At 54.9% G+C, this 27501-nt stretch overlaps 1 protein-coding gene across 2 annotated transcripts in view; it reads left to right on the top strand.

The window, feature by feature from the left end:
• The first annotated feature begins 15379 nt into the window (after positions 1-15379).
• The window catches only part of Syt7 (synaptotagmin 7), a 57333-nt gene continuing 45211 nt past the window's right edge, over positions 15380-27501 (top strand). For both annotated transcript variants that reach the window (XM_042676117.1, XM_042676116.1), the window contains exon 1: positions 15380-15450. In XM_042676117.1, the coding sequence (XP_042532051.1) occupies positions 15420-15450 (31 nt within the window). In that variant the 5' untranslated portion in view covers positions 15380-15419. The remainder of the gene's footprint in view (positions 15451-27501) is intronic.

Here is a 27501-nt window from a genome sequence, read left to right as displayed (position 1 = left end):
AGCGGCTCGCCCCAGCCCTCTCCACCAGGCATTTAGGAATGGGCAGGAACACTGCGGCTCTCAGAACAGCCTGAGGGGCCCACTCAGGCCCATTAGCCCTTACTCCATGCGGTGCCCCGGGAGGGAGCCTTTATTGGCACCTCCAGGTTGTAGGGGGTTGGAAAGTGATGTCTAGGAGCTAAGGCGCCAGCTGGGCAGAGCAGGCCACTCTGCAAGGCCTCAAGCCCCTTTCCAAGGGTGCCAGCTCTTCCTGTGGTCTGTGGTCTGCTGCCTGCCAGGCAGAGGGCAAGATCAGACCTCTTACACACACACACACACACACACATACACACACATACATACACATACACATACACACACACACACACACACACACACACACACACACACACAGAGGGCACCTTCAGCAGAGTCCCCATCTCAACCACTGGGCAGTGGCTGATCCATGGAGCTATTTCCTAGAAGTTGCAAAGACTCCCTTCTAGGCTTCGTGAAGTTCCTGAATCTAGAAAGCTCTGGGCTCTGGAGAGAGAAAGCCACACCCTGCACGGACCATCCCACGGAGGAAATGGCCTCCAGAGGCCAAGGAGGGAAAAACAGGAAGGGCCAGGTTGAGGAAAGTCCGGAGGGCAGGGCCTGGGGAAGAGGCCTCTGCCAGCTCCCAGTGCTCCACTCAAAGAGCCTGGCGCAGCCCTGGCCTTAGGCACAAGGGGGAGTTGAGAACTGGAGTTGGGTGCTCAAGAGTCCTTGCTCTTAGTCAGGACACAAGGACACGGGTGTGGCATGGCCCTTCCCCCAGCCCTTGGCACACCCGGATGGAGAGAAACCCTTTCATTGCTTTGTGTGTGGGTGTGTGGAGGTCAGGGCTTGAACTCAGGGCCTTACGCTTTCGGGTCAGCTTGTTTGCCCATGGTAACTTGTTTTCCCCAGCACTCTATCACTTGAGCCACACCTCCAGTCTGTCTTTTTGCTGGTTAATTGGAGACAGAGTCTACTTCAATCTACAATCTTCACATCTCAGCCTCCTGATTAGCTATGATTACAGGCACGAGCCACTGGCGCTCCACTTTTAACTTTTTTGAGAAAGGGTCTCATTTTTGCTCAGGGCAGCTTTGACATCTGCCGGTGGCTCCGGCTGACCTCACACTTGTCCTCTGGCCTTAGCTTCTTGAGTGCTGGGATTACAGGCATGTGCCACCATGCGCTCAACTCTGCTCCTGCTGAGCTCTCCTTCCTCTGCTGAAGCAACGGGTATAAAATAGCAAACAACACAACACTTTCTCCGACCATTGCTCCTATTTTACAGATGAGAATATAAGCATGAGGAAATTTTAAAAGGGAGGGGGAAAATCAGGCAAAGCAAAGTGTTCCCAGCACCGGCTGCCTGGCTGCTCAGCTCTTACTGACTGCTGGAACAGGAAGGAATGAACGAGATGCTGCGTGGAGGAACCTAGAACCTGCACCGTGAGTGTCCTGGGGTCAGAGAGTTCAGAAACCTCGCAGTGGGCTGCAGTTTGAGTGCTGAGAAGGCTCATGGCTGCTGAGCCCAGTTCCCCCCATTCCCCTCCCCTCTGTCTCCCCCTCCCCACTCCTCTTCCCTATCCGGGGATGACCTTGTTTCCCACTCCCCAAAGACCATCCAGTTTCTTAGAAGTACTTCCAGATCCATTCAGGTACCATGACACCCCACCCCACCCCAGCTGGCTTCTTCTTGTTGCTGTTTTGCTTCATGCCACTACACAACACACTTCTAGCCTTTTCTGTGTATGTGGTACTGAGGAATCAAACCCAGGGCTTCATGCATGCGAGGCAAGCACTCAACCGCGAAGCCACCTTCCCAGCCCTGCCCCCCACCAGCATCCGTACCCACATGCTCTGCTCCTGGACCCTGGGGGAGATGGCTACCCAGGCTGCCGCTCCCCATTACACGAGGGGCCCAGCCCGCCCCGCTCAGCTGCTCCAGGATGAAGTTCCAGCATCACATCCACCCGGCATCGCCAGTTCTTCACCGTCCACAGATCCGTTCCCATCAGGGAACAAACTTCCTTCCATCTCATCCCCCTCTAGACCCTGGCCCTTCCCTCTGCAGCCAAACGTGTCCCAGAGTTCTCTCTGTCCCCTGTCATCATTTTCATTTCTCCTTCCTCCTGATTGCGCCACCCTCCTCCCCACCACTTTTCTGGGCTGTAACGTAGGATCTCGAGCTTTCTAGGAATGTGCTCTAAGCCATACTTCAAGTCCTTTTTGCTTCTACTTATTTTTCAAGTAGGATCTTATATTTTTTACTAGGTCAAGCTCAGACCATAATCCTTCTACCCATGCTTTTCAGTAGCTGGGATTATAGACATGTGCCACCATGGCCAGTCCTAGTCTCTCAACACCATTCCAGTCTGACTTTTTATTCCCTCCGCTCCACCAAGAGTATTCTTTGTCAAGGACTGGGGCTGCAGCTCAGAGGCAGAGTGCTTCTTTAGCACATGTGAAGCTCTGAGTTCAAGTATCAGTATCAACACATGAACGATCAAGAAACAACCCTTCCAAACATAAATAAATCACAATCAAAGATAAAGCTTCTAGCTTCCTTCCTGTAATCTTAACTATCTAGGAGGCTGAAAGTGGAAGGATAATGGTTTGATGGTAACCTGGACAGAACTCAAGTTTCTCAGACCCTATCTCAAAAATAACCAACAAAGGGTCTGGAAGGTAGCTCAGTGGTAGAGCGCTTGCCTTGCATGCAAGGCAAGCCCTTGCAAGCCCTGGGTCGATTCCTCAATACCACAACAGCAGAAAAAGCTGGAAGTGGTGCTGTGTCTAAAGTGGTAGAGTGCTAGCCTTGAGCTGAAGAGCTGAGGGACAGCGCCCAGGCCCAGAGTTCAGGCCCCACGACCGGACCGCCCCCCCCAAAAAAAAAAAGAAAGAAAGAGAGGGAGGGAGGAAGGGAAGGGAAGGGAAGGGAAGGGAAGGAAGGAAGGAAGGAAGGAAGGAAGGAAGGAAGGAAGGAAGGAAGGAAGGAAGGAAGGAAGGAAGGAAGGAAGGAAAGGGGAGGCGAACCAGTGAGCCAAAGCTGGTGGCTCATGCTTATAATCCTAACTAGTCATGTGACTCCCAAGGGAGTGGATGAAAAAGAGAAGAAAGTCAAAGAGGGACCTCGAGGCACCCCATGACATCCTGAGTGCTGGAGAAGAAAAAGAACCAGCAAAGAATTCAGAAGGAACACACAACCAGAAAGGTAGGAAGAAAAAGAGGTGAGTACCACAGACCACCAGGAAGCCCAGTAAAAACAGGAAAGACTGTCAGCCAACCATCCCAGGGGATCTTGACGGGGACACCTTTCTTTTTTGGGGGGAGGGAGTGATGGGGAGGCTGGGTACTATCCCTGGGTTTTTTTTTTTACTTGACTCCCATATCAGCACCTCCAGTTTGGATCTCAAATTTCCAGCCATTTACCTGAGAATTCTGCTTCCCTTTGTACAACTTGCTTGAACAAATGCATCCTTTATGGGGGACATCATCTCTCCCAAGGAGGCAAAAAATTGGCTTGGCAGGGACAAAAACATCTTGGATATTACAGTGATTTGTGACCCTCCAAAGAGCCAAAGTTAGCAGGGCACTGGTGGCTCACGCCTTTCATCCTAGCTACTGAGGAGGCTGAGATCTGAGGATCTCAGTTCAAAGCCAGCCTGGGCAGGAAAGTCTTTGAGACTTATCCCCAATGAACTACCAGAAAACTGGAAGTGGAGCTGTGGCTCAAAGATGTAGAGTGCTAGCCTTGAGCAGAAAAGCTCAGGGACAGCACCCAGGCCCTGAGTTCAAGCCTCCCAACCAATAAAAAGGAAAAAAGAAAAAAGAAAGAAAGCAAAGAGCCAAAGTCCATCAACATGCACTCAGGTCAGGCACATTATAAAAATGCCACAGGCAGGGATGACTTGGCAGGGGGAGTCTCAAAAGGTTCCTTGGGGTGAGGGATAAGGAAAAGAAGTTGGAGGAAGTACCACCTCTGTATCACAGACTCCTTCCCATCCCAGCCGCTGGCGCTGCCATCCTGCCAAACGCTCAGGCCAAAACCTTGAAGGCGATCTCACCTCCTCCTTTTCCACCACAGCCCACGTGGCATCCATCAGGAAATCCTGTCAGCTCTGCCTTCGGAACAGATCTGCTGATCCAGAACCCACCCTTGCGGCCTCCTACCACTGTCATTTCTCGCCTGGATTATTACAACTGCAGCTATGCAGCTCCCAGTTGCAGCCCAACCCTGGCTTCCTCAGAGAGAGAGAGAGACAGAGAGACAGAGAGACAGAGAGACAGAGAGACAGAGAGAGAGAGAGAGAGGAACATCCCAATGGCTTTCCTACTTTTCAAGTCCTTCCAGTGCCTTGCCTGCCCCTCCACCTTGATGCTTTTACCTCCCACTACCTTTCTTTCCCTCCCTCCCTCTCTCTCCCTCCCTCCCTCCCAAACATCTTGCTTTCCCTCCAACACTAGGCACCATAGGATCTTTGCCCTTGCTGGTCTCTGTCACATCACTCAAAGAACTACAAAGCCAATGTTGACCCCTCTCCAATCTGCTCAGCTGCCACCCTCCCCGTGAAATCTACTTGATTTACTGTCATACTCAGACCATGTCCAGAATCCCAGCTAGCCCTCACATCTCCCGGCCTCCCTCTCTGCTGGCTGTTGAGCTGTCTGCTAAGATAGCGGCTTTCTGTGGGCTGGGAATGAACAGCACCTTCACCCAGGACAGCCTGACATGTGCTCCACACCGATCCCGGGATTTTGCCATGTCAAGTTTCTTTCTCCTTCTTTCTTCTTTTTCTTTTGCATTCAGGACCTGGGGACTGTCCCTGAGCTTTAGTGCTCAAGGCTAGTGCTCTATCACTTTTGAGCCACAGCTCTACTTCCAGCGTTTGGTGGTTCATGGGAGATAAGAGTCTCACACAGCCTTTCCTGCCCTGGTTGGCTTCAAAGTATAATCCTCAGATCTCAGCCTCCTGAGTAGCTAGGGTTACAGGCATGAGCCACCAGCGTCGGGTTTCTAATTCTTGTTACCCAGTACCATCCCCACATTTGTACCTACTATTCCTTCCCCCAGAAATGTGTCCCCAGAATCATCCAGGAGCAAATGTGTTTTCCTGCCTTCACCACCCTGGCAGATATCATCACTTCACTGCTCTGGGGCCTGCCTGCCAAACAAGGAGTCCCAAGCTTTCTCCTAAGAGCGATCGGGATCCACAGCAGGGCTCTGAGCTGAGGAGCTAGGTGCGGGTGCACTGGTGCTTGGATGCCCAGAGATGAGTGGATGGAGCCCAGCTAGAGCAGAGCGGGGACCAGTGAGGACCAATCCTAGCCCTGGCTGGGAGAGGGGATGTGACCGTAGTGGAAAGGGGGAGGGAGATGATGGGGAGAGGCTGGGAAGGACTGATGGGACGGGATGTGGGGGGAGCAGGGCGTGTCACCAGTGAAACGTGCTAAGTAAGGAAAATGTGTGTACATGACGGCGGGTGGGAGGAGGCCAAGGCTGAGGTCTCCCTTATAGTGTGTATGAGAGTTACTGACAAAGTCAGGAAGCGGGGCCCACCATGGAGGGGACCAAGGCCATAGCCTCAGCCTCTTCCCCCACTGCAGCTGCCGGCCCTAGAAGCCTGTGTTCTAGGATTGATAGGGAAATGTATGGCTGGCAAGTCCAGGCTTCCTACTTTTCTGTGGGCCTTGTTTGACCAGATAGACACATAGAACAAGGAGAGGCCTTGGAGACCCGTGGGGCACCTTGGCTCCATCTAGGGCATGCCCTGGTCAGGCAGCCCTGCCATGCAGTATCTCTGATGGAGCCTCTGTGTGACAGGAGGGAAACTGAGGGCCAGGAGGAGAAGTGAGCTGCACACCTGATTTTCCCAGAAGGGAAGCTGAGGTCTCACAGGCAGAAGGATTTACGTGGTCTGGTGGGGACAGACTAATAATATCATCTCCATATTTATATATAGCTCCCTTCTTCCCAAGAGTTCAGAGAGGCTCTCGTTTCTATCTCATTCATCCCCAGATGTGTCCTCCTGGGATGGGTGACCGGGGCCAATTTGTGCCGACATTGTGAAAGTTCCCTGTGACCTCTCCTTTGATTCCACTCCCCCTATAGATTCTATTACATCCCCTTGCGGCTCTAAAGCCACTTAATTCCACAGAGATTTAGGAGGTCCTTGTTTGATGCAAGACACTGAGCAGGTGGGAAGCTTCTGGATGTCCCTAGGGCTAAGGTCATTTCGCTGTGGATCCCCAGAACTACATTTGCACATACCTCCTGGTTGTATACTGGATCATTCCATCCAGCTGCTCTCATCCAGAGGAGGGGGATGTCCTCCTCTCCCTTCCTACCTAGGCCAAGGCCTGGCGTGTAAGAGCCTGGGGAAGTGGAAATGGTTGCCCAGTTCAGAGTCACTCTATGTGTATACTCTGAATACTCCTCCTTTGGTGCTTTAGTCCTATCATGTGGCCTAGAATAGGGATGTGTATGTGTGGCACTTAACACACGGTAGCCACTCAGTGGATGCTTGCTGAATAGATGGATAAAACCAGGAGGGAAGAAGATCAATGGGAGACATTGCTCAGAACAAGGCATAGTGTCACATGCCTGTCATCCCAGCGCTGGGGAGCTTAAACCAGGAAGATCAAAAGTTCCAGACCAGCCTGGGCTATATACTAAGACCCTGTCCACAATGTGAGATAAGGTTATTTAAGATTAGGTCAGATCACAAGAGATAAAGAGCTGCAAGTCCATTGGGGGATGAAAGAAGTACATACTTTTTTTTTTTTTTGGTACTCAGGATTGAGCCCTCGCCTCTCCACTTGAGGAATGCCTCTAGCCTTTGTGTTTATGATTTGATGAGATAAGGCCTTGCTAAGGAGTAGGGCTCCAGCGGTAAGCTCTCCAGTACTACCAAAAAGAAAAAATATAATGATCATGCCTAGATAACTTTGCTGGGCTGGCCTTGAACCTGGATTGAGATGCTCCTGCTTCTATCTTTCTAGCGGCTGGGATTACATGCATCTGCCACCATATGATTAAAATAGGCAATTACACCAGAGGGAAAGTACTTTGGGCTACGGAAGAGAAGAATTCAAACTCACCAGGGAGACTCCGGAAGGGCGGGGGAGAGGGGGATATGCCATGTGGGCTTCCAAAGAGGGAAACCCACTGACAGGAACTCTGAGTTTGTTTATTTCATTTTATTTTAATTAATTAATTGGTTGGTTGTGGGGCTTGAACTCTGGGTCTGGGCGCTGTCCCTCAGCTCTTCAGCTCAAGGCTAACGATCTACCACTTGAGCCACAGCGCCACTTCCAGCTTTTTCTGCTTATGTGGTACTGAGGAATCAAAGCCAGGGCCTCATGCATGCAAGGCAAGCACCCTACCACTGAGCCACCTTCCCAGTTTTGTTTTGTGCTAGTATAGGGGCTTGAACTAAGGACCTGGGCACTGCCCCTTAGCTTTTTTTTTCTTTCTTCTTTTTTTTTTTCCCCTCAAGGCTGGTGTCTACTACTTGAACCACAGCTTCACTTTTGTCTTGTAGCTGGTTCATTGGAGATAAGAGTCTCAAGGACTTTCCAACCTGAGTTGGCTTTGAACCATGATCCTCCTATCTCAGTCTCCTGAGATGACTCCACACCAGGCAATGATGCTCATATCTGACTCTACCAGTAATGGAGAGCCATTGAAGATTCCGGTGCCTTCCATGCAAGGTGTTCATGCAGGGAAAGCCGAGCTGGGAAGTGGAGGGGCCCTGGTGAGATCTTGACTCTGTGGGAGGGTTCTATGGAATGAAGGGACTGGGGGAGGCAGGTACCCAGTCAGGAGCCACTGATGAGGTGGAGGGAGAGAGGCTGTATGTGGGACTAGGGAAGGTAACTGTTGACCTGAGATGAGGGTGTGAGGCACTATGCAAAGAAAAGGGTCTGATGAGAGGGAGGGGCTGTAGGACCTGGGACCAGCATCTGGGGCTGGGGAGGGGGGAACAAGGTTCTTCCCGGACCAGCAGCTTCCCTAGCAAGGTAATGAGTTCACTCCACTCGGGTGGAGACGCTTCATTAAGAACAGAGATGGCGGGCTGGGAAGGGAGGTCAGAGCCCCAGAGACAGGGCCGGGAGTTGGGCTGAAAGCAAAACGCCGAGGCTGTGGGAGTGAATGAGATCATAAGAAGAGACAGAGTGGGGTGAGAACACAGATGAAGGCTGGGGACAGAGCCTTGGGGGCCACCCACAGTTGGGCGGGTAGGAAGTGAGGGGGGGAGGGACTCAGGAGGAAATGAAGCAGCTAGAGAGCTCATGGGGATTGCCCCTATCTTCTCCCTCCTTCTTCACCCTCATGGACAGAGCCACACCCCACTTTGGGGCTGCACCCAGGTGCCTGCCCAGCCCACTCGGTGGACCCCACTCCCCCACCCTGTCCTCCTGGCTAGGACCTGGGGCAGGCCAGCCACCTCCCTTGCACTCAGCCTCCTCGTCTTCCAAAGGGGACGGCAGTGTGGGACGTCTCTACCAGGCGGCTGTGACTGACTATTAAGTAGAATAATGTGTGTTATGCATTTGGCACTCGGGCCTGGCAAACCCTCAGAGCTCAATAAATGGTGGCTGCTGCTATTATGATTATTACAGAGCAGGATTAGATTCTGGTGTGAGCTCTGGCGGGGCCAAAGAGTCTAGCAGTCCCTGGAGGCGGGCTTTGCTGAGAGAGGGGGCCTGGGAAGCTGAATTTCATCTACCTCCAGGAGTGCTGGGACCGCCTCCTGACACCCTCATGAGGCCAAAGCTATGGGGAGGGGGAGGAGGGATGCTGGGGGCTCACACCTGTACAAAGCTACTCAGCTGGTTGCAATGGAAGGATTGAGAATTGAGGTTTGAAGCCAAGCCTGGCCCTGGCAGGTGGGGAGGGTACCGGGAGGTGAAGAGTCTATGAGACTCTGACCTCCAATTAACCCGCAAAAAGTCAGAAGTGGAGGTGTGGCTCAAGTGGTAGAGCCCCAACCTTGGGGGAAAAAATCTAAGGAAGAGTGCTTTTGCCTCAAGCCCCAAAATGGCTAAAAAAATAAAAAAGAGCCAGGGGTGGTAAGACCCTCTCCCCAACATGATCACCCTTTGACTTGCCTTGGGGTAGGACCCCAGCCACCGCGGGATTCAACTCCAGCTGGGACAGGGTGAGCATCCCTGCCCGCCATCCTCCTCTAGCTCTAGGCTTTGAGGGGTCACGCACACGTGCACATCCCCCCGCCCGTGCACTATTAGGAGCGGAGGTGCTGCCTTCCATTGTCCTCATCCTCGCTGCCACCCCTCGAAAATTCTGCCCTTGGGGTCCACCACCAGATACTGAATCTTAAACCTGGGACTCAGTTTCCCCAAGTCAGCCTCAAGCTAAGATTGCATTTACTCAACCTTGAAAGCAGGTCAATCCATCTCATTGACGCCCCCCCCCATCCTGCTCCCCACCTTCCATAATACCCATCTATACATTCTCAACAGTGTAGGGAACAGAAGTGGGGCCTGCTGAAGACTGTGGGACACCCCCTCCCCATCCTACCCAGCCCAGACTGAAGTGCCCTGCAAGGATCAGGGGTTTGACTTTCTACCAGCCAGGCTCAGACTGAGGCTCCTAACAGTCCAAGCTGACAAAGGCTGGAAGATCCCGTTAAGTAGGCCGCCACTGGGGCTGGGCACTGGAGGCTGGAGCTGACCGGCTTGGGGCTCCCAGGGAGGTGTCAGCCAGGTCGTGGGCTTTGAACAAACCACAGAAAGTTTCTGTAATATCACACACAAAAAAAGAGCTCTTAGTGTCTAATCATATGGAGAGAAGGGGGGCAGTTGGCGAAAGAGCCAGTACTCAGTTCCATCAGTGGAGGATCAAAAAGCATTCGGTCAAAGAACCTTTAAATACCTTGAAAGGCAGGTGAAGCCGGTTCAATGGGTTCTAAAAGGGATTGAAAACATCAGCCTGAGCTGCAGACTGGCTGGCTCCAGCCACAGCAAGTGCTGGGGGAGGGAGATGGTGAAGATGAACCACTAGCTCGCCCCTCTTCCCCACCCCCTCCCGGGATCCACAGTCACAGTGGGTAAAGGAGAGAGGGTGGAGAACTGAGTTCAGACCCACTAAAGTTGGAAGCCATCTGACCTGGGTGATATCCTGAGCTCTTTTGCTCAAGGCAAGTGCTCTACCATGTTGAGCCACAGCTCCACTCCCCATTTCTTGGTGGTTAACTGGAGATAAGAGTGTCACAGACTTTTCTGACCAGGCTGGCTTTGAACCATGATCCTCAGATCTCAGCCTCCTGAATAGCTAGGACAGATTTTTAAGCATCATCCTTGTGGCACACTGCAATGAACAAAGCCTTGGAAGAAAGAACCTGGTTGGAATAGCTAAGCCTGTGGTCCTGGAACAAAGGTCTAAAGTCAAGCTTTCAAAGGAGACTGCCACTGTCCCAAAGTAGGGATGGCTGGGAGAAGGAATCGCCACTTTCATCTTTAGGAGACAGTGAGGTGTTAGGAGGCCCTGAGCCAAGCACATGTGGGTGTCAGATGACCACGGTGGAGAGAGCAACTTGGACAGAATTAGGAAGGGAGGAAGGTAGAGGGAGAAACGAGATGGGAAGATGGGTGGAATGAAGGTGGGTTTGGAGCAAGAGAAGGTTTCAGGATCTGATAAGGGCCTGGGACGAGGGAAAGTCAGTCTGGGCAGGGGCCTTAGTGTCTGGAGTCATCCCTAAGGAGCCAGGAAAGATACCCAACCCTGAATATATAATTTGTTATCTGTCTGTCTGTCTGTCTATCTAATTTGTTGGTGGTATGCCAGTACTGGGGCTTGGGCAGTGTCTTTAGCTTTTTCACTCAAGGCTACCTCTTTCCTCCTTGAACCACAGCTCTCCTTCTGGTTGTTTGCTGGATCATTGGAGTTAAGAGTCTCTTATGGACTTTCCTGCCCAGGCAGGCTTCAGGGCACACTCCTTAGATCTCTGCCTCCTGAGTAGCTAGGATTAGAGGTGTGAGCCCCTGGCACCTGGCTTCCGAATATATATTTGATATCTCTAGATAGTGTAATTATTAGCCCTATTCCATGGATGAGAAAACTGAGGCTCAGAGAGGTCAACTCGATAGCCAAAGCCGAACAAGCTAGAGACACAGGGAGAGGCAGGGCCAGAGTTCAAGCCTAATGTTCTGGTACTGAACTCAGAATGCCAGTCTCTGCTTCTTCAGGACCAGGCCTCCTCAGCAGAGCCCAGCCCAAGTAGTCTAGGCCCCAGGTAGGACATGAGATACCCTGGCTCCTGGGTCTGGAGAAGGGAGGTAATTAATCAGTAAGTATTGATTCTGTCTCTACTACGATGAGGTAGGAAGGAGATGGTTGAAACTGCCTTCTAGGACTTGACTGTCCTGTCCCTTCTGGGGGAGGAGGGCGATGGTATTTGCTAGTTCTATGCTTTTACCCTCTCCAGAGTCTCCATCTTTGCAGAGGAAGAAGGGACCCACCATGCAGCACATGCAGGACAAGTCCTTGCTGGAGATCTGGCACATTAGCATGCCCATGACCTTGGCCCCTCCCATTTGTCACAGCCTTTCCCTCCTGAAGCAGGCCAACACTCCCATCTGAATCTCTTGCTACATGGAAAGGAGAGAGGTGTGTTTGTTCTGTCACGTGAGCTTCACAAACGGCTTTCTCAGCATTTTTATTAATAATTCATCCTGTAGCGGGGGGGGGGGGGGGGGGGGGAGGAGGCGGGGACAAGGGGACAGGAACTGGAGGGAGAGAGACCAGGCCAGTTTAGAGGCCGTCTGGAACCCAGGGACCTTGCCTCATAGCTGTGGCCTAGCAACACAGCCAGGCAGCCTCCGGGGGCCTTGTTTGGGAGAGTAGAGGCCAGGCATCTATTCTCAGGGGACAAGATGTCCCTCCCTGGTTCCAGTCCCTCCCTGAAGCCACCGACCCAGGACACCTGGCCCCGATGACTGTGCCAGATGGGAAACAGGCCTGAGGGGTCCACAGCATGCTGTGTGGAAGTCCCTCGGGAACCAGGTGCTGCCAGTGTTTCCTGCTACATCATGGAACCCAGGACACAGGGGCCAGCAGCGTCATGGAATGACAGGGCTTCTCTGGGCAGCACCCTGTTCCCCCCTGGGTGCCAGAAAGGAGAAACAGAGCTAGCATCAGAGACCCAGGCCCTCTCCTAAGAGATGCAAAGCCCAAGGCCAGGCAGGGGTGATTCACAGCCTCCCATCTCCTATCTCCCAGGAACCGTGGTCTCCCATAGACTCTTTCCTGCCTTTTCTGCCCAGTCCACGAGTCCTTAGAAGGTTTGGCTATCTGACATGCCAGCAGGAGAGAGTGAGCCTTCAAATGCAGTCGAATGATTTGAAGCTAGACATCTGAAAGAACTTCCTTGACAGGAAAAACATAAAATAGGGAGTATGTGGTGTCCCTGTTAAGGATAAACAAATAAAAATCATCATTGGCACTCAGTATCTACCAAGAATCAGTCATATGCTCCAAGTATCATTTTAAGTGCTTTTACTGTATCATCACATTGAATCTTATACTCATCAAAGGAATAAGTCTTTTTATTCCCTTTGTATGGAATGAGGAAACAGGCCCAGATGTCTGTCTGCCCATGTTAATCATAGCCGTAACGGCAGAGCTACATAAATCTCTATTTCTGCCTCTTTCAAAAGCCTCTGAACTTGCTCAACAAAGTGACTGAGATCCAGACCAAAGGTATCTTTAAAGTCCTTCTTGAAGCTGGCAAGACAGAGAAAACCACCCAAGATTTCCAATGCCTTCTTGGTTTACCCAATGCTGTTTTGGGGGTTCGTATCTGGCATGGCTGCGGACTTTCCATCTCTGACATTCTGGTACAATGGTTGTCTAATGCCTGCTGGGAGTGCATGAGGCTGAGATTTTTATTGTTTGTAAGGGTCAGGCCTTAAGCTCTTGGCAGTGGGAGCAGGTGTCATCCTTCTCTTCCATCTCACAGCGGTTGGCCAAAGGCTAGGTCTCAGGACAAAGGGTTTCTCTTGGGCTCTCAATAGCTCCCTGGGCTGTGAAGCACTGGAGGCTTTAGCAACTTGAGTCTTCCTTCTCTAGAGGCCTTGCCTTTACCATCTGTTATGGGAGGAGGCAGCCTGAGTCATCTCTCAAATGGCCTCTCCATCAACTCTGAGAAACTGGGTGATCCCAGATGCCCAGTTAAGACCTGTTGAGCTGCAACAGGAAGTTCTGCTGTCCCTCTCCTCTCAGGTTGATGGCGGGGAGGAGGGGCGGGCAGTGAGGCTCTGGGGGTGGAAAGATTCCTGAACAAGAAATCTTTCTGTGTGCCCATTGATGGCTGGGGTGGAGGGAGGTGCCAGAAGGGCGCACTATTTACTCTTTACAAGGCAATGAGAGACAGCTGGAGGTGGGAGGGAAAAGAAGCAAAGGCACAAGACCCTAGAATTCCAATCTATTGGCTTGGCTTTCTGGAGTTTGTCAGGCCCTAAAGGGTGCTGTGTTGGTACCCTAGACCTGGGATTTAAAAAAGGGGGGTGGGGTGCGGGGAGAGACTGTGGATTGCTGCAGAGGTCTGGAACAGAATAATGGCCCTTCACCATACTGGGTAAGGGCTGAGATTCTGGCCACAGGAAAATTGCAGGCCTTCACCTACAGATGCTTTTTCTTTCTTTCTTTTTTTCTCCCCCCCCCCCCTTCCATTTTTAATTAGAATATTCAATCTCAGGAAATCTGTTCTCCACCGGAACAGTTTTAAAGAAGGTTGGGGGGGGGGGGGAATTTCCTTATCTGTTTCTCAACAGGAAAAGCTGTGGGTGGAGGTGAATGTACAGGGGGTGGGAAGTGGTTCCATGTGAGTTCTAGGGGATGGTGTTTGTGTGTGTGTGTGTGTGTGTGTGTGTGTTGGGGGGTGGGGGGAGACTTGGGACAGAGGCTTAACCCTGTGAGAAGGTGCTGTCTGCTGTTCTTCATAAAGGTGAAGGTGGGCTGATCATGAGCCCATACAGTAGATTTCTGGGGTGGGAATACTAATTCTTGAGTCTGGGAAGCCGGACTCACCTGGGATCTGGATTTTCAGCAGAGGGGAGGACAGGATGCTTCTGCAGACCCGGGCCTTTTGCCCTCTTGCCTACCCCTCTTGCGGGGAGGGGGGGGGGCAGCGGCAGACCTGCACTGTGGGAAGTGTCTTGGTCTGTGTCTGTTGTGTGCTAGGTGTGTATGGGGGATACTGGCAGATCTCTGCCTGATGCCACCTTTGAAGTCCTTGGGAGATCGGGAGATCGCCTCACTGGCGGAATCAAACAGTTTGCATGCTGCAGAGAAAAGAAATGGGTTCCCCTGATCAGGGACTCCGCTAAACCAGACTCAGCCGGGAGAACGTCAGGGTGGGCAGGGAAGGGGGAATTTGGTTCCTGCTACGGAGGTGCTGGCTCAAGAGAAAGAGGGGAGGGCCCGCTTCGGGAGAGGCTAAAAGGCCTGCAGGAGTAAGAGAGAAGGGTCATCAGACCCAGCGCCGCACTGAGGACAGGGATTCTAGCCCAGTCCGCTCCAGCTGGGAATGGGAGCCGTGGCCGACCCAGGCCCAGCGCTAGCAAAAAGGAAAAAATCCACTCCTGGTTTTTGCTCACACCAGCCTGTCTTCCAAGGACCCTGCGGTGTCAAGTCCGGAGCTGACGCCCTCGAGCGGCCGCCCGCGAAAAACCCGGCGTGGATCGCTCCGCCTTTCGGAATGGAGTCAAAGGACACCTCGGAGGAGGTGGCCGGCTACCCGGTGGCCCAGCGCGGTGCGAGGCCGCTGCCATCTGGGCAGCACGGGTCGGGTTGGTCGCGCAGTGCGGCGGGGCCCGCAGATTCCAAGCACCGCGGCGCGCGGATCCGGCAGCGGGCCGGGCGCGCGGGGCGGCGGCCGTGCCCTCGGGGCGGCTCGGGGCGGCGGCGGCTGGGCCGGCGGGCGGGCGGGCCGGCGGCGCGGGCTGCAGTGCCGCGCTCGGCCGGCAGCGGGCGGCCGCGGGCGCAGGCGGTGGCAGCGGTGCTCGGCGGCGGCGGCGGGCGGGCGGCGCCGGCGGTGCCCCGGGCGCGCACACACCACACACACCACACACACACACACACACACGCACACACACACACGCACGCACGCACCCCGCCTCGTACACACTCACACACGCTCCGGCGCGCACACGCGGCGCGCAGGCCGGAGGGAGGAGGCTCGGCGGGCGGGCGGGAGGGCTGGCGGGCGGCCCCCGCTCCCCGGCTCGGCGGCTCGGTGCAGCCCCGCGCGGCCCCCGCCCTCGGACCCGCCTCCGGGGGTCGCCCGGCCCCATGCCCTGCAGCGGCAGCGGCGGCGGAGCAAGGTGCGGCCGCGGGCGGCTCTGAGGAGCCCGGAGGGAGCCGGCGACGAGGGGGGACCATGTACCGGGACCCGGAGGCGGCCAGCCCAGGTAAGCGCGGCCCCGCGCGGGCTGGGGCGCCCCGCACCGGCGGGCCGGACGGAGGCAGAGCCGGGAGCGGTCTCGGAGCCCCAGCCCTGGGGCTTTGCTGTTGGCTGGAGCGCACGGACTCGCCCCCTCCCCCCGGGGGTCATCCCAGCACCGCGGGCGCCAGCTCGAACCCAGATCCCGCCGTCTGGACAGTGCCAGGCTGGATGCCCGGGCCGGCCTCGCAGTGTCCCCACAAGGATCTCCTCCCCCCCCCTCCCCCGGCAGCCCAAGGACAACGTGTGTAGCGGAGCGCGGAGCCGCTGCCCCTGCGGGAGCCGGGCAGTGCCCCCAGAGGTACCCCCCGCTCTCCCGGCGCCACCGCCCGGGGGTGCCGGCGCGGAGGGACCCCGGGACCACGATCCTTACAGCGTGGGGCCCGGGATCGTGAGCGCAGGGGAGCCGAGAGGCATCGGCGGTGCCAACTGTATATGGGGGCAAGTGGGAATGTGGTGCAGCGGCCGGGCAGGGAGGCTTCTGGGCGCGGGGGACTGCGGGAGCTGGGGGTGAGAGGGGGGGAGGCTGGGTAGGGAAGATGACAATGGGGGTGCTGGGGGAATGTGCACCTAGGACTGGGGAGGGGGGGAAGCAAAGAGCCCCAAACTCATTCAGTGCGGGGAGGGAGGGGGAGGGGCCGCACCCCTTTGCATTGCTCCTCGAAGGGAGTGGCCGGGGAGCCCACGGTCTGTCTGCTCAGCGTCTTCCAAGCTCAAGCCAGGAATCTCTTCCTCCTTCCTAGGGGAAATTGCCCTGCCATTTCCTCCTTGGCTTCTGACGCCTCCTCTCACGCAATGCCCACCTGTAGGCAGGTCCCCTGCAGCTCCAGCTCAGGCTTAGTCCCAGCTTCAACCTGAGACGATCTCATCTCCCCCGTCCACCAGATCTGCCATCAGGGGCTCCCTTTCCGGGTTGTCTTCAAAGCTGAGAGCCTAGATCTAGCCTAGGACCTACTCCCAACAGAAGAATCGCCGGGCTCTGACACATCAGCTCCCTCGGGGGTACAGGTGTTGGGGGAGTGCACCCTTCTAAGGCCCTCCCCAGAAAGGCCTTAGAGCTACAAGGATCGTGGCATCTGGCTCTGCCCCTTCTTGCCCCAGCCCACCCACACTTGCTCTTTCCCTTTAGGGGGCAACCTCTGCCCACCCCTGCCTCCTGCAGGATCCGATGTCACCTCCACCCATTCACTTCAGCCCAGAGCCATGAGGACCACCTACTGGGCACCAGGCATGATGCTCACTCATCATCAGGGTTAAGGGGGTGAGGGCCACTCAAGTCTGCTTCCCTGGAGCCTTATGTCCTGCTGTGAATGTCCTCTAGGTGAGGGCTGAAGGGACATTGAATTGGTGGAAGCCCTCCTCTCATCTGTCAAGCCCCAGCTCACCTACCCGGGCATTTTCTCTTAGAGGAGCAAGGTTCCCATACTAGGACTAAGGACAGGACCATTGTGTCCCTTGGTTCACTCTCAGAAGCCCATAGCTTAGTTCAGAGACCAGCTGGAGGGGAGGGACACTCTCCTCCCCTTCTCTTACCAGACTGGTGGTTCCCTACTCCTTTCCTCTTAGGCCACCAGCCTCTAGACCCAGGCCTACATCCCCTTTCTCTCCCTCCTCATTTTCTCCTATGTTTGAGCATCATGACATCACTACCCCTCCAAACGCCTCTGCCCCTCTTCAGAGAGGCCAATTTGATGTGCTTGGCACCTTCTGGGCAAAGAGTCTGGAGTCCAGTGCTGCTCCTGGCAGACTCAAGACTCCTGAACCTTTTCCTATCCTCATCTCCTCTGAACAGGAGCTGTATTGCCCCTTGCAGCCCTCCCCTCTCCCCTCTCCCCCCAAGCCTGCGCCAGGGATAGCTCTGACTACGAAGAGGGCTAGCCTGAGGTTTGCTTCTCTCTGATATGGGTGCTAGCCTTGCTGGAGAGCCTCTTTAGCTCCAAGTCCTCCAGGGTTCGCAGAGGGTCTGGCCTCCATGGTCCCTGGTGCCCCCAGATCCAGAGATGCCTCCCTGCAGCTCACCCCAGGTCTTCCTGACTCTGCTACTCCCCAGCCAGGACTCTGTGTCCCGCCCCATTCCTGCCCACCCTTTGCCTGGCACCAGGTAGGAGGGAGATATGCAAATTAATTCCTGTGTGACTCAGGCCAACCCCTCTTCTCTCCCCTTTGGTCCCCCAGGAACCAGTAAGTACCTCTTACATCCTAATCTCCTCATTCCTCCCCCCCCCCCCCAACACCTGCGGCCCAATTCTGCTTCTAAAAAAAAAAAATCTCCTGTGCTCTCCTGCTCCCTCCCTTAGAAGATCCCTGTGGGTACTCTGGCTCTTCACCCACTCACTCTGCAGGTCCCTACTGGGGGGGGGGGGGGACAGCTGAGAGGTAAGACCTTACCTGACTGGAGTTCTCCCCCCGCCCCCAACACACACACTTGGTACATTTTACTCCTGTGTAAAAGAAAGGGACGGTGAAAGAAAAACGGGAGTCCAGCATGAATGAGACCACAGATGTCTTCGTTCCCATGCAGGCCTGAGCGGCACCGCTCTGCACACTGCTCAGCCTGCCCTGGCCTAGCCTTCTGCTCCCCCTGAAGCTGGCCAGCCCAGCCTCTCTCCCTGGAGTGCTTGCTCCTCTCCCCGCCCCCCCCCCCCCCCACCTTCCCTGGCCGGGCAGGACTTCAGCACGCCTGCAGGGGTCAGCGTTGCAGTGGGCAGGCAGGACAGGCAGGACAGCCGGAGGAGGAGGGAGGGAGAGGTGACCTTGTGGTGAGCTAGTGAGCAAGGCCAGAGAGGGACCGGCTGAGAGAGGGGTCAGGCCCTAAGGACGGCCTGCCAGCCCCCAAGCCCTCTGGGAGCTGAGCAGTAGTGCTCCAAACCTTAAGTCTGTCCCACCTGTTAGTGGGCTGTCTCTTACACACTCTGGCAGGTCATGCCTTAGGGTATGAGGGACAGACATGAACTGAGTGGAGGGAAGAGGCGTTGGCATGGTGGGCAGAGGAACCAAATCTGACCCTGCACTTTCTGGGTACAAGTTAGGGGTCGAGGTCAATGAGGGAGGGTGTGTGTGTGTGTGTGAAGCAGGAGTTAGAGGTATGGGCAGATTAAGGGTATCTTGGGAGGATTAAAGCCCGAGGATGGAGATGGGGGGAGGACCAAGGGTGGGGGAAGCAGTGCTGAACATTCCATCATTTCCCTGACAACTGCCTCTGGACCTTCCTCCTCTGGCCTGCCCTTCCTCCTCCAAGTACCCTGCTGCCTGTATCCTAGGCTTAGGGCAGAGGCTGAGGCTGAAGATTCATTAGCTTCCCAACAGGTATGGCAGGGAGAGAGCCTGGGAGGGAGCGGACTTCACATCAGAGTGGGAGATGGTGCCCTTCAGGGTATGGACCAATTGCCAGTACCCACAACCTATCAAGTTGATGTGAGATTGGCTCTTTCTTGGCCCTGATTCATGCTGCTCTGTAGCTTTGGGGGACAGCCTGACCAGTCAGCTGGGTGCCCAAGGACTGCAAGATGGTCCCGAGGGAGGGGCCGTGGAGGGATGAAGATGGTCCCCGAAGGTTCTCTTTTGATGGTGAGCCAAAGCCGACGGTAGGAGGGTGGTGAGCCAGCTGGGGACAGGTGAAGAGACAGCTGTAAGGTAGGAGTAAGTAAGCGAAAGACCCACCTTGGGGCAGCTGGGTTCTAGCCCTGGCTGTCCCCAAGCTCAGGCCTCAGGGACTCTGAACAGCACAGTGCATGTCTGCCTGCCAGCCCTTGTGGTATAGCTTGTCTGTGGGAAGGGCAGAGGAGGCATGTGTGGCTCCCTCCCCTCCCTACATTCCCCCATCCCCACTCCCCACCCACCCCCTATTCTCACAGGGACTTTGAATCCTTATTGAATCTGATGGACTGTTTTTTTTTTTCTTTTCAATAACCACTTCCCCCAGGAGAATGAGGCAGAGAACAGCAGGAGAGATGTGGGTGAGGGGGGCCACATGGGGGCCAGGAGGCCCAGGCCAGAGGAAGAGTCAGCCTTGTGGCCCCCTGAGAAACACTAAAGCATCCCAGGTGGGCACAGGCGGCCTTGCTTGAAGCCAGCCCCCTGCTCCATGGGCAGTGCCCGGCAGGTGGCACGCGTGGCCAGTGAGGTCAGCTTTCTCTGTCAGGGCAGTCACTGGTCTGGCCAGGTGCCGGAGCTAGCCTGTGCCAGGCCCTGCCTGGGTACCCTCCTGCCTTGCCAGGGAACCACAGCCAGTGGTGCCAAGCAAATTGTGCCAGTTCCATGGACATGGAGGTCCCTGACCTTCCAGGCAGTGAGGGCAGACCTTCTGGACCCTGGCCAATTAGTATCTGGAGGTACAGGACTTTGTCTCACCCAGCACAATTCCCCAAGGGTTGGAACAGAGTTGGCAGACAGCAACGGGACCTGTGGAAGGGGCTGGATGGCGCCCAGAGCCTATGCCTGCATTCTAGATCAGTTGGTGGGAAGGTGGGCTGGGACGTCAGCCTGTTCCACGTGGCCTCTGCCTGGAGGCTCGTCTTGTCCCTTGCGGGGCCTGGCGGGACCTGACTTACATGGTGGGTTGAGATGTTTTCGGGGTTGCTATGTTCACGTGACTGCACGGATGGGGCTCCAGGGCGGGGCGGGGGAGAAGCGGTGTCTGTGTGTACCTACGTGTGTGCGGGCGGCAGCTGGCCCGCAGTAATAGCAGCGCTCATCGGAGCGCCGTGCCCGCTGTAAACAGCAGCTAATGAGTGTATTTGTAGCAAGGTGCGTTGAGGTGCGCAGGGAACTGTGACGATAAGCTTTGGGGAGGGCTCCTCCCCCAGCCCTTGCCCAGCCAGGCAGGACCTATGCCCTTTAGGGACCTTGCCTGCCCTCTGCCACACCTTCCACCTGCTGGTTTAGCCACCTCTGAGGCCTCAGTCTTTGGGGAGCAAAGCCTTGCCTGGCTGTAAGCAAGCTTGCTTGGGTGTGGATATGGGGTGGTATGTGTGTGTGTACATGCATGAGCACACAAGTGTAGGTTCCCCCCTAGACTGAGATAAGGACTGACCCTGCCTCTAGAATGACCCCCAGAATGGCAAAACCAAAGATGTTCTTGGAAGAGGCACGTGCTGCTGGGGCTGCTCATTTGCAGAGTGAGAGGGGCGGGGGGCGGGAAGCTGGGGGCTTCCAGTGCTGCCCAAGAGAAGACAGGGTGACCCTGTTCTGTCTGTTGAAGGAGACAGGAGGGAGCGATCTGAGCCCCAACCTCAGCAGGCTCCCAGACTTGCTGCTTGTATCCGAGAAAGGGAAGAACCAGAAGCCTAGAGGTCCCAGGAGCCTGAGGGCAGATAGGCGCGCCCTAGCTTGGAGAGGCTGGGGCTTGGGTGGCGTGAAAGAGAGGCCTGCGTGAGGTTTTGCACGAGGGGAGCGGAGGAGAGAGCTGTGTGGCTAATGTGTCCAATTAAATTACTTCAAACCCTGCCGCGGCAGCTGCTCCCCGTGGGGCTCTGGGTACAAATTGGATCCATCTCATTACCACAGGGTGGTGTCAGCAGGGCCAGAGAGCTGCGGCCAACACGGCCAGCAGTTCCCGGGCCCTCTTCTGCTCTGCCCAACCTGGCCCTACCTTGGTGACTTACTCCAGCACCCTTCAGAGTCCCCTAGTAAACTGGGTCTAGATATTGGGGCTTCCTGCCCACTTTGCCCATCCCTTATCCCATCCCTGGCAGCCTCAGGACCCCTCTTGAGTCCTTGCTCTTTTTTCTCTCCAGTAATGGGGGTGCTTTGTGTTTTGCAAGGGGTCCCCTCTCAACACACCCTGCCCTCGTTCCTGAGTATCCGTAGAGCCAAAAGAGCAAGTGCTGTATTCATGGAATACTGATTGTATTCTAAGCACCTTGCTTGTATGTTGCCAGCTGTGGCTGTCCATGTAAGTCTTGACATAGACCCTAGCTGGCAGATGGCCTCAGTTTTCTCCTCTGTGAAATGGGCCACATGGCTCTCTCCTCCTCAGGGGGGTGGGGGGCTGGAGGATGAGGTGAGTTAAGGCAGGATTCATATTCAGCAGAGAGCCTAGCACATAGTAAATACTCAGCCAACGGCAGCTGTTATCAACATTATCGTGTACCCAGTGATTGATGTGTGGGACGGGAGTTCTGGGAGCTCCAAAGAGGACATGCCTGCTGCTTTCTTGGTGGCAGAGTTGGGCAGGACTTCATTGAGCTGGTGACAGGTATCATCAGAATACCCAAGGCTGTTGAGTGCCAGCTGTGGGCTTGGGGCTGTTTTAAGTATATAGCACACTGGCCCATCCTCAGAAAGCCCTGGCAAGTGAGAATTTACAAGTAAAAGAAGTCGGTCTGGGATTTCAGCCCCACTACTGGACCCGAGTGTGAGCTCTGGGTGTAGGGCCTTGGCTCTTGAAGGCAGAATAAGAGCTTGTACAAGCAAGACCTTAAGAAAGATGGGGACAGCTTATCAGTGGCTTGGGGAGCTGAGGGGTCTTGGCTAGTTGTGGCGTCAGAGTGCAGAACTTGCCTGGAAGGAAGACGGGGAGGCAGGCCATGGCAGGATTCAAGGCTTGGAAGGTACTTGGGTCAGAATACAAAGGTCCTAGCATTCACAAATACCAAAGCTGGATTTTTTTCAATTAAGTCAATAGAAGCTTTTCAGCAGGTGAACAGCATGGGAGTGTGGAGGATGGGAGAGTCAGAGGCAGGCAAGTAGATGGAGCAGGAATCGCTGTGGGGAGCATTCCTGCCCCTACTTCTGCTCAGCTTCTCCTCAGTCTTTTACCTACACAGGGCTGGGTCCCAGCTTACCCACATTAAGAGCTGTGCACCACTCAATTAGACTAGATCCTACCTTTGGCAATCTAGTGGCTGGGAATGGGCAGTCTGATGGGGCTGGGCATTAACAAAGATCCAAGCATTGCTTCCTGGGGCATCAGAAAAGGCTTCTCATAGCTGGATGGACCACTGGTGGTTCATCCCTGTAACCCCACTCGTGCCTGTAATCCTAGCTGCTCAGGAGGCTGAGATCGAGGATTGCGTTTCAAAGCTATCCTGGGCAGGAAAATGCTCTTATCTCCAATTAACCACTAGAAAACCAAAAGTGGCACCGTGGCTCAAAGTGATAGAGTGCTCACTTTGAGCAAAAAAGCTCAGGGACAGAGAGCACTTAGGCCCTGAGTTCAAGCCCCACAACTGACAAAGAGGAAGGAAGGAAGGAAGGAAGGAAGGGAGAAAGAAAGAAAGAAAAGTCTTCTCAAGGATGACCAGCTAGGTGGGCAAGCTAGCAAGATAGGAAGGCCCAGGCCTGGGGGGCACAGATAATGTTCTTGAGGATTGGTTCTGTGTCTGTTCCTACCCTGGGCATTGGGCCCAGGCCCTGGAGAAGCCACCCTCTAGCCACCAGGCCTGAGCTCCAGTGCCCCATCAGAGCCAAACTGTCTCCACGGCAACTCGGCGGGCCGCCTCCCTTTCTGTGCCCACGGCCCTTGGCACAAGGGCGGTTCCCAGCAGGGCCTGGGTATGTCTTCCTACTTCCTTTGGGGGGGTCGTCTCAGGGCAAACACCCTCACATGGAGACCCTGGTAGCACACAGGTTGGCATTTGTGTCTGTGTGCTCGTGTGTGTGTGTGTGTGTGTGTGTGTGTGTGTGTGTGCGTGCGCGCGCACACGCACATTCATCCTGAAATGAGAAGTAGGGAGAGGGCCTATAGGGCTCACTCACTTTAGCTGTGGATTTGTTCCATGGGAGGGGGTCAGTCAGATGGCATCAAAGAGCCTGATGCCAGGATGAAGGGTGGACCTCTGCTATGGGAAGAAAGCAAGCCCAGAAAGGGGTCGTTGGGAGTAACTGAAGGTTCTAGCAGGAAGTCTCACAGATCCTTTGGCTCCTTTATTTAATCCTCACAGTTGTCTTGCAAGGGAGATCAAATTGTCACTGTCTTACAGATAAGGAAACGGAGCCCCAGAACGCTGGAGGGTCCTGGGTGGGTCACTCAGCAGATGTAGGATAAGACTGAGTCAGCCTGACTTCAAAGGCAAGGTCCTAACCACTTGAATCCACTGCCTGGCACCTCCCTTACCCTACTAGGATCCAAGCCAGCCTGTCTCTCAGCCTGTCTCTCAGAAGGGAGCGCTTGAAGTTTGTACTGGCTGCAGAGCTGGATTCAGAATGTGTCCCCAGCACTTCCTTTAGTGCTTGGGCTGTCCTCTGAAGCCTTTGTTCTCAGGTCCCTGAATGGAGTAAAAGCTCCTACCCACCCTGTCTCCATCATCCTCTTCTCCAGGCAAGGTGGAGGGATCCTCTCACCAGGGGAGGCTCCTGGGGAAAATGGGAGGAGCCCTCACTCCCAGCTTGGCACCTGCCAGCCCCAGAGGAGCCTCATGAATCGTCTGTGTGCCCCCCCCCCCCACAACCTCATTCCTCCCTCTCCAGCCCCCGCCTGGTTGGGGAGGTGCGAAGGGAGCGATTTCACAGCCTGTCAGCTGAGGCCTAAAAATACCCAGAACTCGGAGATGCTTGGGCAGGGGGAGGAGAGAGCAGGGACCAGGAATGGGACGGAGGGGTGCAATGGTAACTCAATCAGCGGAATCGTGGTGGTGAGGAGATGAGGGGCAGGTGCTCTGTTCCAGGTGCCCCTGTGGCCCCACATCTGGCAGAGACAACAAGAGGTGGCTACCCCTAGGGTTGTAAGAACTCAGCAGTGGCCTGGGGGAGGGGGTGGACATGGTCTCCAATAGGAACTGTGGACCCCAGACCTCTCCCCACCCGCCAAGCTTCCAGTTGATGTCTCTTTCTCCCTCTCCGCCCCCAGATTGCTGGCATCTTTGGAGCCAGGCTGAGCCCGGGGCTGTCTCCTTCCTGGAGAGGTGCCTGCGTCTGTTCAGGGAGAGGCATGAGGAAGGCGGTGGGGATGGGGTGCCGGCAGGTATGTGATTTGATGAGCCAGCCACCCAGGCACTAGAAGGAAGCGGAGGAGAAAAGGGTGTGGTAGCCCACGTCACTGCCACGTGGCCGTGCACTGCAGCATAACACACATCAACCAGAGTGGGGGACACGGTGTGTGTATGTGTGGGGAGGGTACACGTATGTGCGCATGCGTGTGTGAATCGAGCTGCTGGGAGTTGGGCTGTTCTGGAATGTTTGTGACATGTGTTGCCCAGCAGGGCTAGGCCACCTAGAAGCAGGGTGGAAGCGCAGAAACAGGTGTGGAACATGGGGGCATGGGGCCGTGTGGAAATCTGAGAGACTTTCAGAGCACGGGGCTCTGGGTCAGAAGGGATGGATTCAAATCTAGATCTGCCATGTATTTATTGATCGGTTTTGTGACCTTGGGCATCTTGACCTTGTAGTACTTCATTTCCCACCTGTGAAATGGGGTATTTGAATCTGTAAACTGCCAAAGACTGCCTGTACAGTTACTGCCGAGCACTAAGGCCCAGAGAGGGCGAATGATCTGTGCAAAGATATACAGTAACTTGGCAGCAGAGCCAGCAATACAACCCAGACTGTGGTGTCCTAAGAGGAGGATTTGATCAAGTCTAGGGCCTCATGGTACTGCCCCCTAGGAGCCACACGAACCCCTCACCTGCCAGAGCTGGACACTGGTCCTGGGAACTCAGACTTCAGCGCCTTCAGCTAATGCCATGTTGTAGGGGTCCTGGGGCAGTGGCCTTGACATAGCTGACCACCCTAGATCCATTGTCTAACTAGAGTTGGCACCATTTTCACTGGCTAGCTCTGTAGATGTGGCCAAATCACTCAACCCTCGTGAGTCCTAGTTTCTTCTCTATAATAGGATAACAGTGCTGTGTACTTTATGGGGTTGTCATGGGGATCAAACGGAGTCCTGCATACCATGTGGTAAGTAGCTGGCACACTCTGCCTACTAGGTGTTTGATAATGTTGCTGCAATTAGAACCCTGCCAGAACCCTTCCACCTAGTGCCGTCTTTCACTTCCCTTCCACCTGTGGCCATCCTTGCTCCTTTCCGTTCACTGCCCCACTGTCCACAGAGCTTTGATCAGAGTATGACTTCCTGGCAACCAAGATCCCCGTCTTCTTGTGTCATTGTTGCCCAGGAGGGAAGGGAACAGGGCCCACCACTGGGTGGACCTCTGCATCTGGCTTCAGCATCCACTGGCCATATGACCTTGGATGAGTACCATTTCCTCTCTGAGCCTTGATCCTCCCCCTACCCCTAGAAGTGAAGAAGCTGGACCAGACAGTTCTAAAGGCTTCAAGTCATGTTGCTGTATGACCCAGGAGGGGCCCTGGCTCAGCCCAGTGGAGGAGGTGGCAGGCAGACAGGGAAGGAGGTCAATTGGCTGCCCACAATGAGTGGAGCATCTGGGGCTTGAGCTGGCTGGTGGCCTGCCGTCATGCCCGCCCGCACCTGTGGCTGCGCAGGAGGGTGTGCAAGCCCGGCTGGCTGGGTACTGACATTGGGGAGGCTCAAGGACAATGACGTAGAGAGAGCCCTTCTTGTGGCCGTGGGATCTGCCACTCCAAGCTGTCCTTCCCCATCCTCCTCCCCCTTCTCTCTGGGGTTTTCCTCCAGCAATTCCCCCTTCCTTCCTGCCCTTCCTCTCTCCTTCCCCTTCCTGGAGTCTCCTCTCTCTCTCTCTCTCTCTCTCTCTCTCTCTCTCTCTCTCTCTCTCTCTCTCTCTCTCCTACAATTTTGACCACTTTCCAAGGTACCTTCTTCCTCTCTGTACAGAAGTCCTTCCCTCTCCTCTGCCTCTGGTTCCTCAGAGTCCTTCCCTTCTTCCTTCCTGTATCCCAGTTTCTCCAGATATCCCAGACTCCCTCTGCTGCTCTAGGACCTATGTCTCCTCAACTCTGCAGAGATATGTCCAGGCTGCTTCTAGCTTCATGGCCTCTGGTGCTATTGCTCACTGAGCCTCTCCCTCCCTAACATCCTCACTTTCCTTCTTCCAGTTCCTTGAACTGTCCTTTTCCTTCATACTCTCCCTGCCCCGACCCCTGCCCTGACAGGCCCTGACCCAGGCAGTTTCCATAGCTGTGTCTGCTACCTAGTGTTTCCACAACCCCCACCCCCGCCCCTGTGAGTTGAGAAAGGGGTCAACTCAGGGCCTTGGGACTGGCAGCCTTGCTTCCTAATTAGCAGAAGGTAATTGCCTGGAAAAAATTTTCATTTAGAATGAGACTCCAAGACTTCAAGTTAAAGCTGAGCCAGCTGATGGCCCCTGGGGGAGAGAAGGGGGGATACAGCCCTCATCGGGGCTTCAGAAAGCCCCTCACGAGATGGAGACACCTAGAACTCCCTGCCTGGCTCACCCACAGGACACCAGCCTTAGGCTCTGGCCAGCTGGCTGGCCCACCATCTCAACTGGGTTCTGACTATATGCTCGCTGTGCAACTTAGGGCAAGTCACTTTGTTCTTCAAGCCTTTTATTTTCTCTCCTATATAATCCTAGCTTGTCCATCCCTGCCCACCTTGGCCCTCACAGTACTTAGCAGGCTCTAAGTGCTACAGAGATGAGGCATTGTTGTCTTTTCCACAGGGCTCTCGGGTGAGAGGTGAGGATGGTGGAGAGGTGGCATGGGCTTGACAATACCTAAGGATAGATGGATCTCTGGAACACACAGCTGAGCTTTAAATTCAGAGCACATAGGGTTTCACATGTGTGCCTCTCTCTCTCTCTCTCTTTCTCTCTCTCTCTCTCTCTCTCTCTGGTGCTGGTTCTAGAGCTTGAACTTAGGGTCTAGGTGCTGTCCCTGAGCTTTTTTTTGGCTCAAGCCTAGCACTCTACCACTTGAGCCATGGCTTTACTTCTGGTTTTTTTGGTGGTTAATTGGAGATAAGAGTCTCATGGGCTTTTCTGTCCAGGCTGGCTTTGAACCACGATCCTCAGACCTCAGCCTCCTGAGTAGCTAGAATTACAAGCGTGAACCATTGGTGCTTGGCTCATGCCAGTCTTAATACTCACCAGCTACCCTATCTGAGTGGGTACCTCACCTCTCCCAACCCTACTTTCCTCATTTGTCACATGGTTGAACATGATGCTTCCTCTGGCAGGGC

The sequence above is a fragment of the Dipodomys spectabilis genome, unplaced genomic scaffold (genome assembly GCF_019054845.1).
Source record: "Dipodomys spectabilis isolate Male_0828 unplaced genomic scaffold, ASM1905484v1 ptg000030l, whole genome shotgun sequence".
NCBI classification, from domain to species: domain Eukaryota; kingdom Metazoa; phylum Chordata; class Mammalia; order Rodentia; family Heteromyidae; genus Dipodomys; species Dipodomys spectabilis.
Note: the sequence above shows the minus strand (reverse complement) of the source record. Positions and strands in the feature narration are given on the sequence as shown.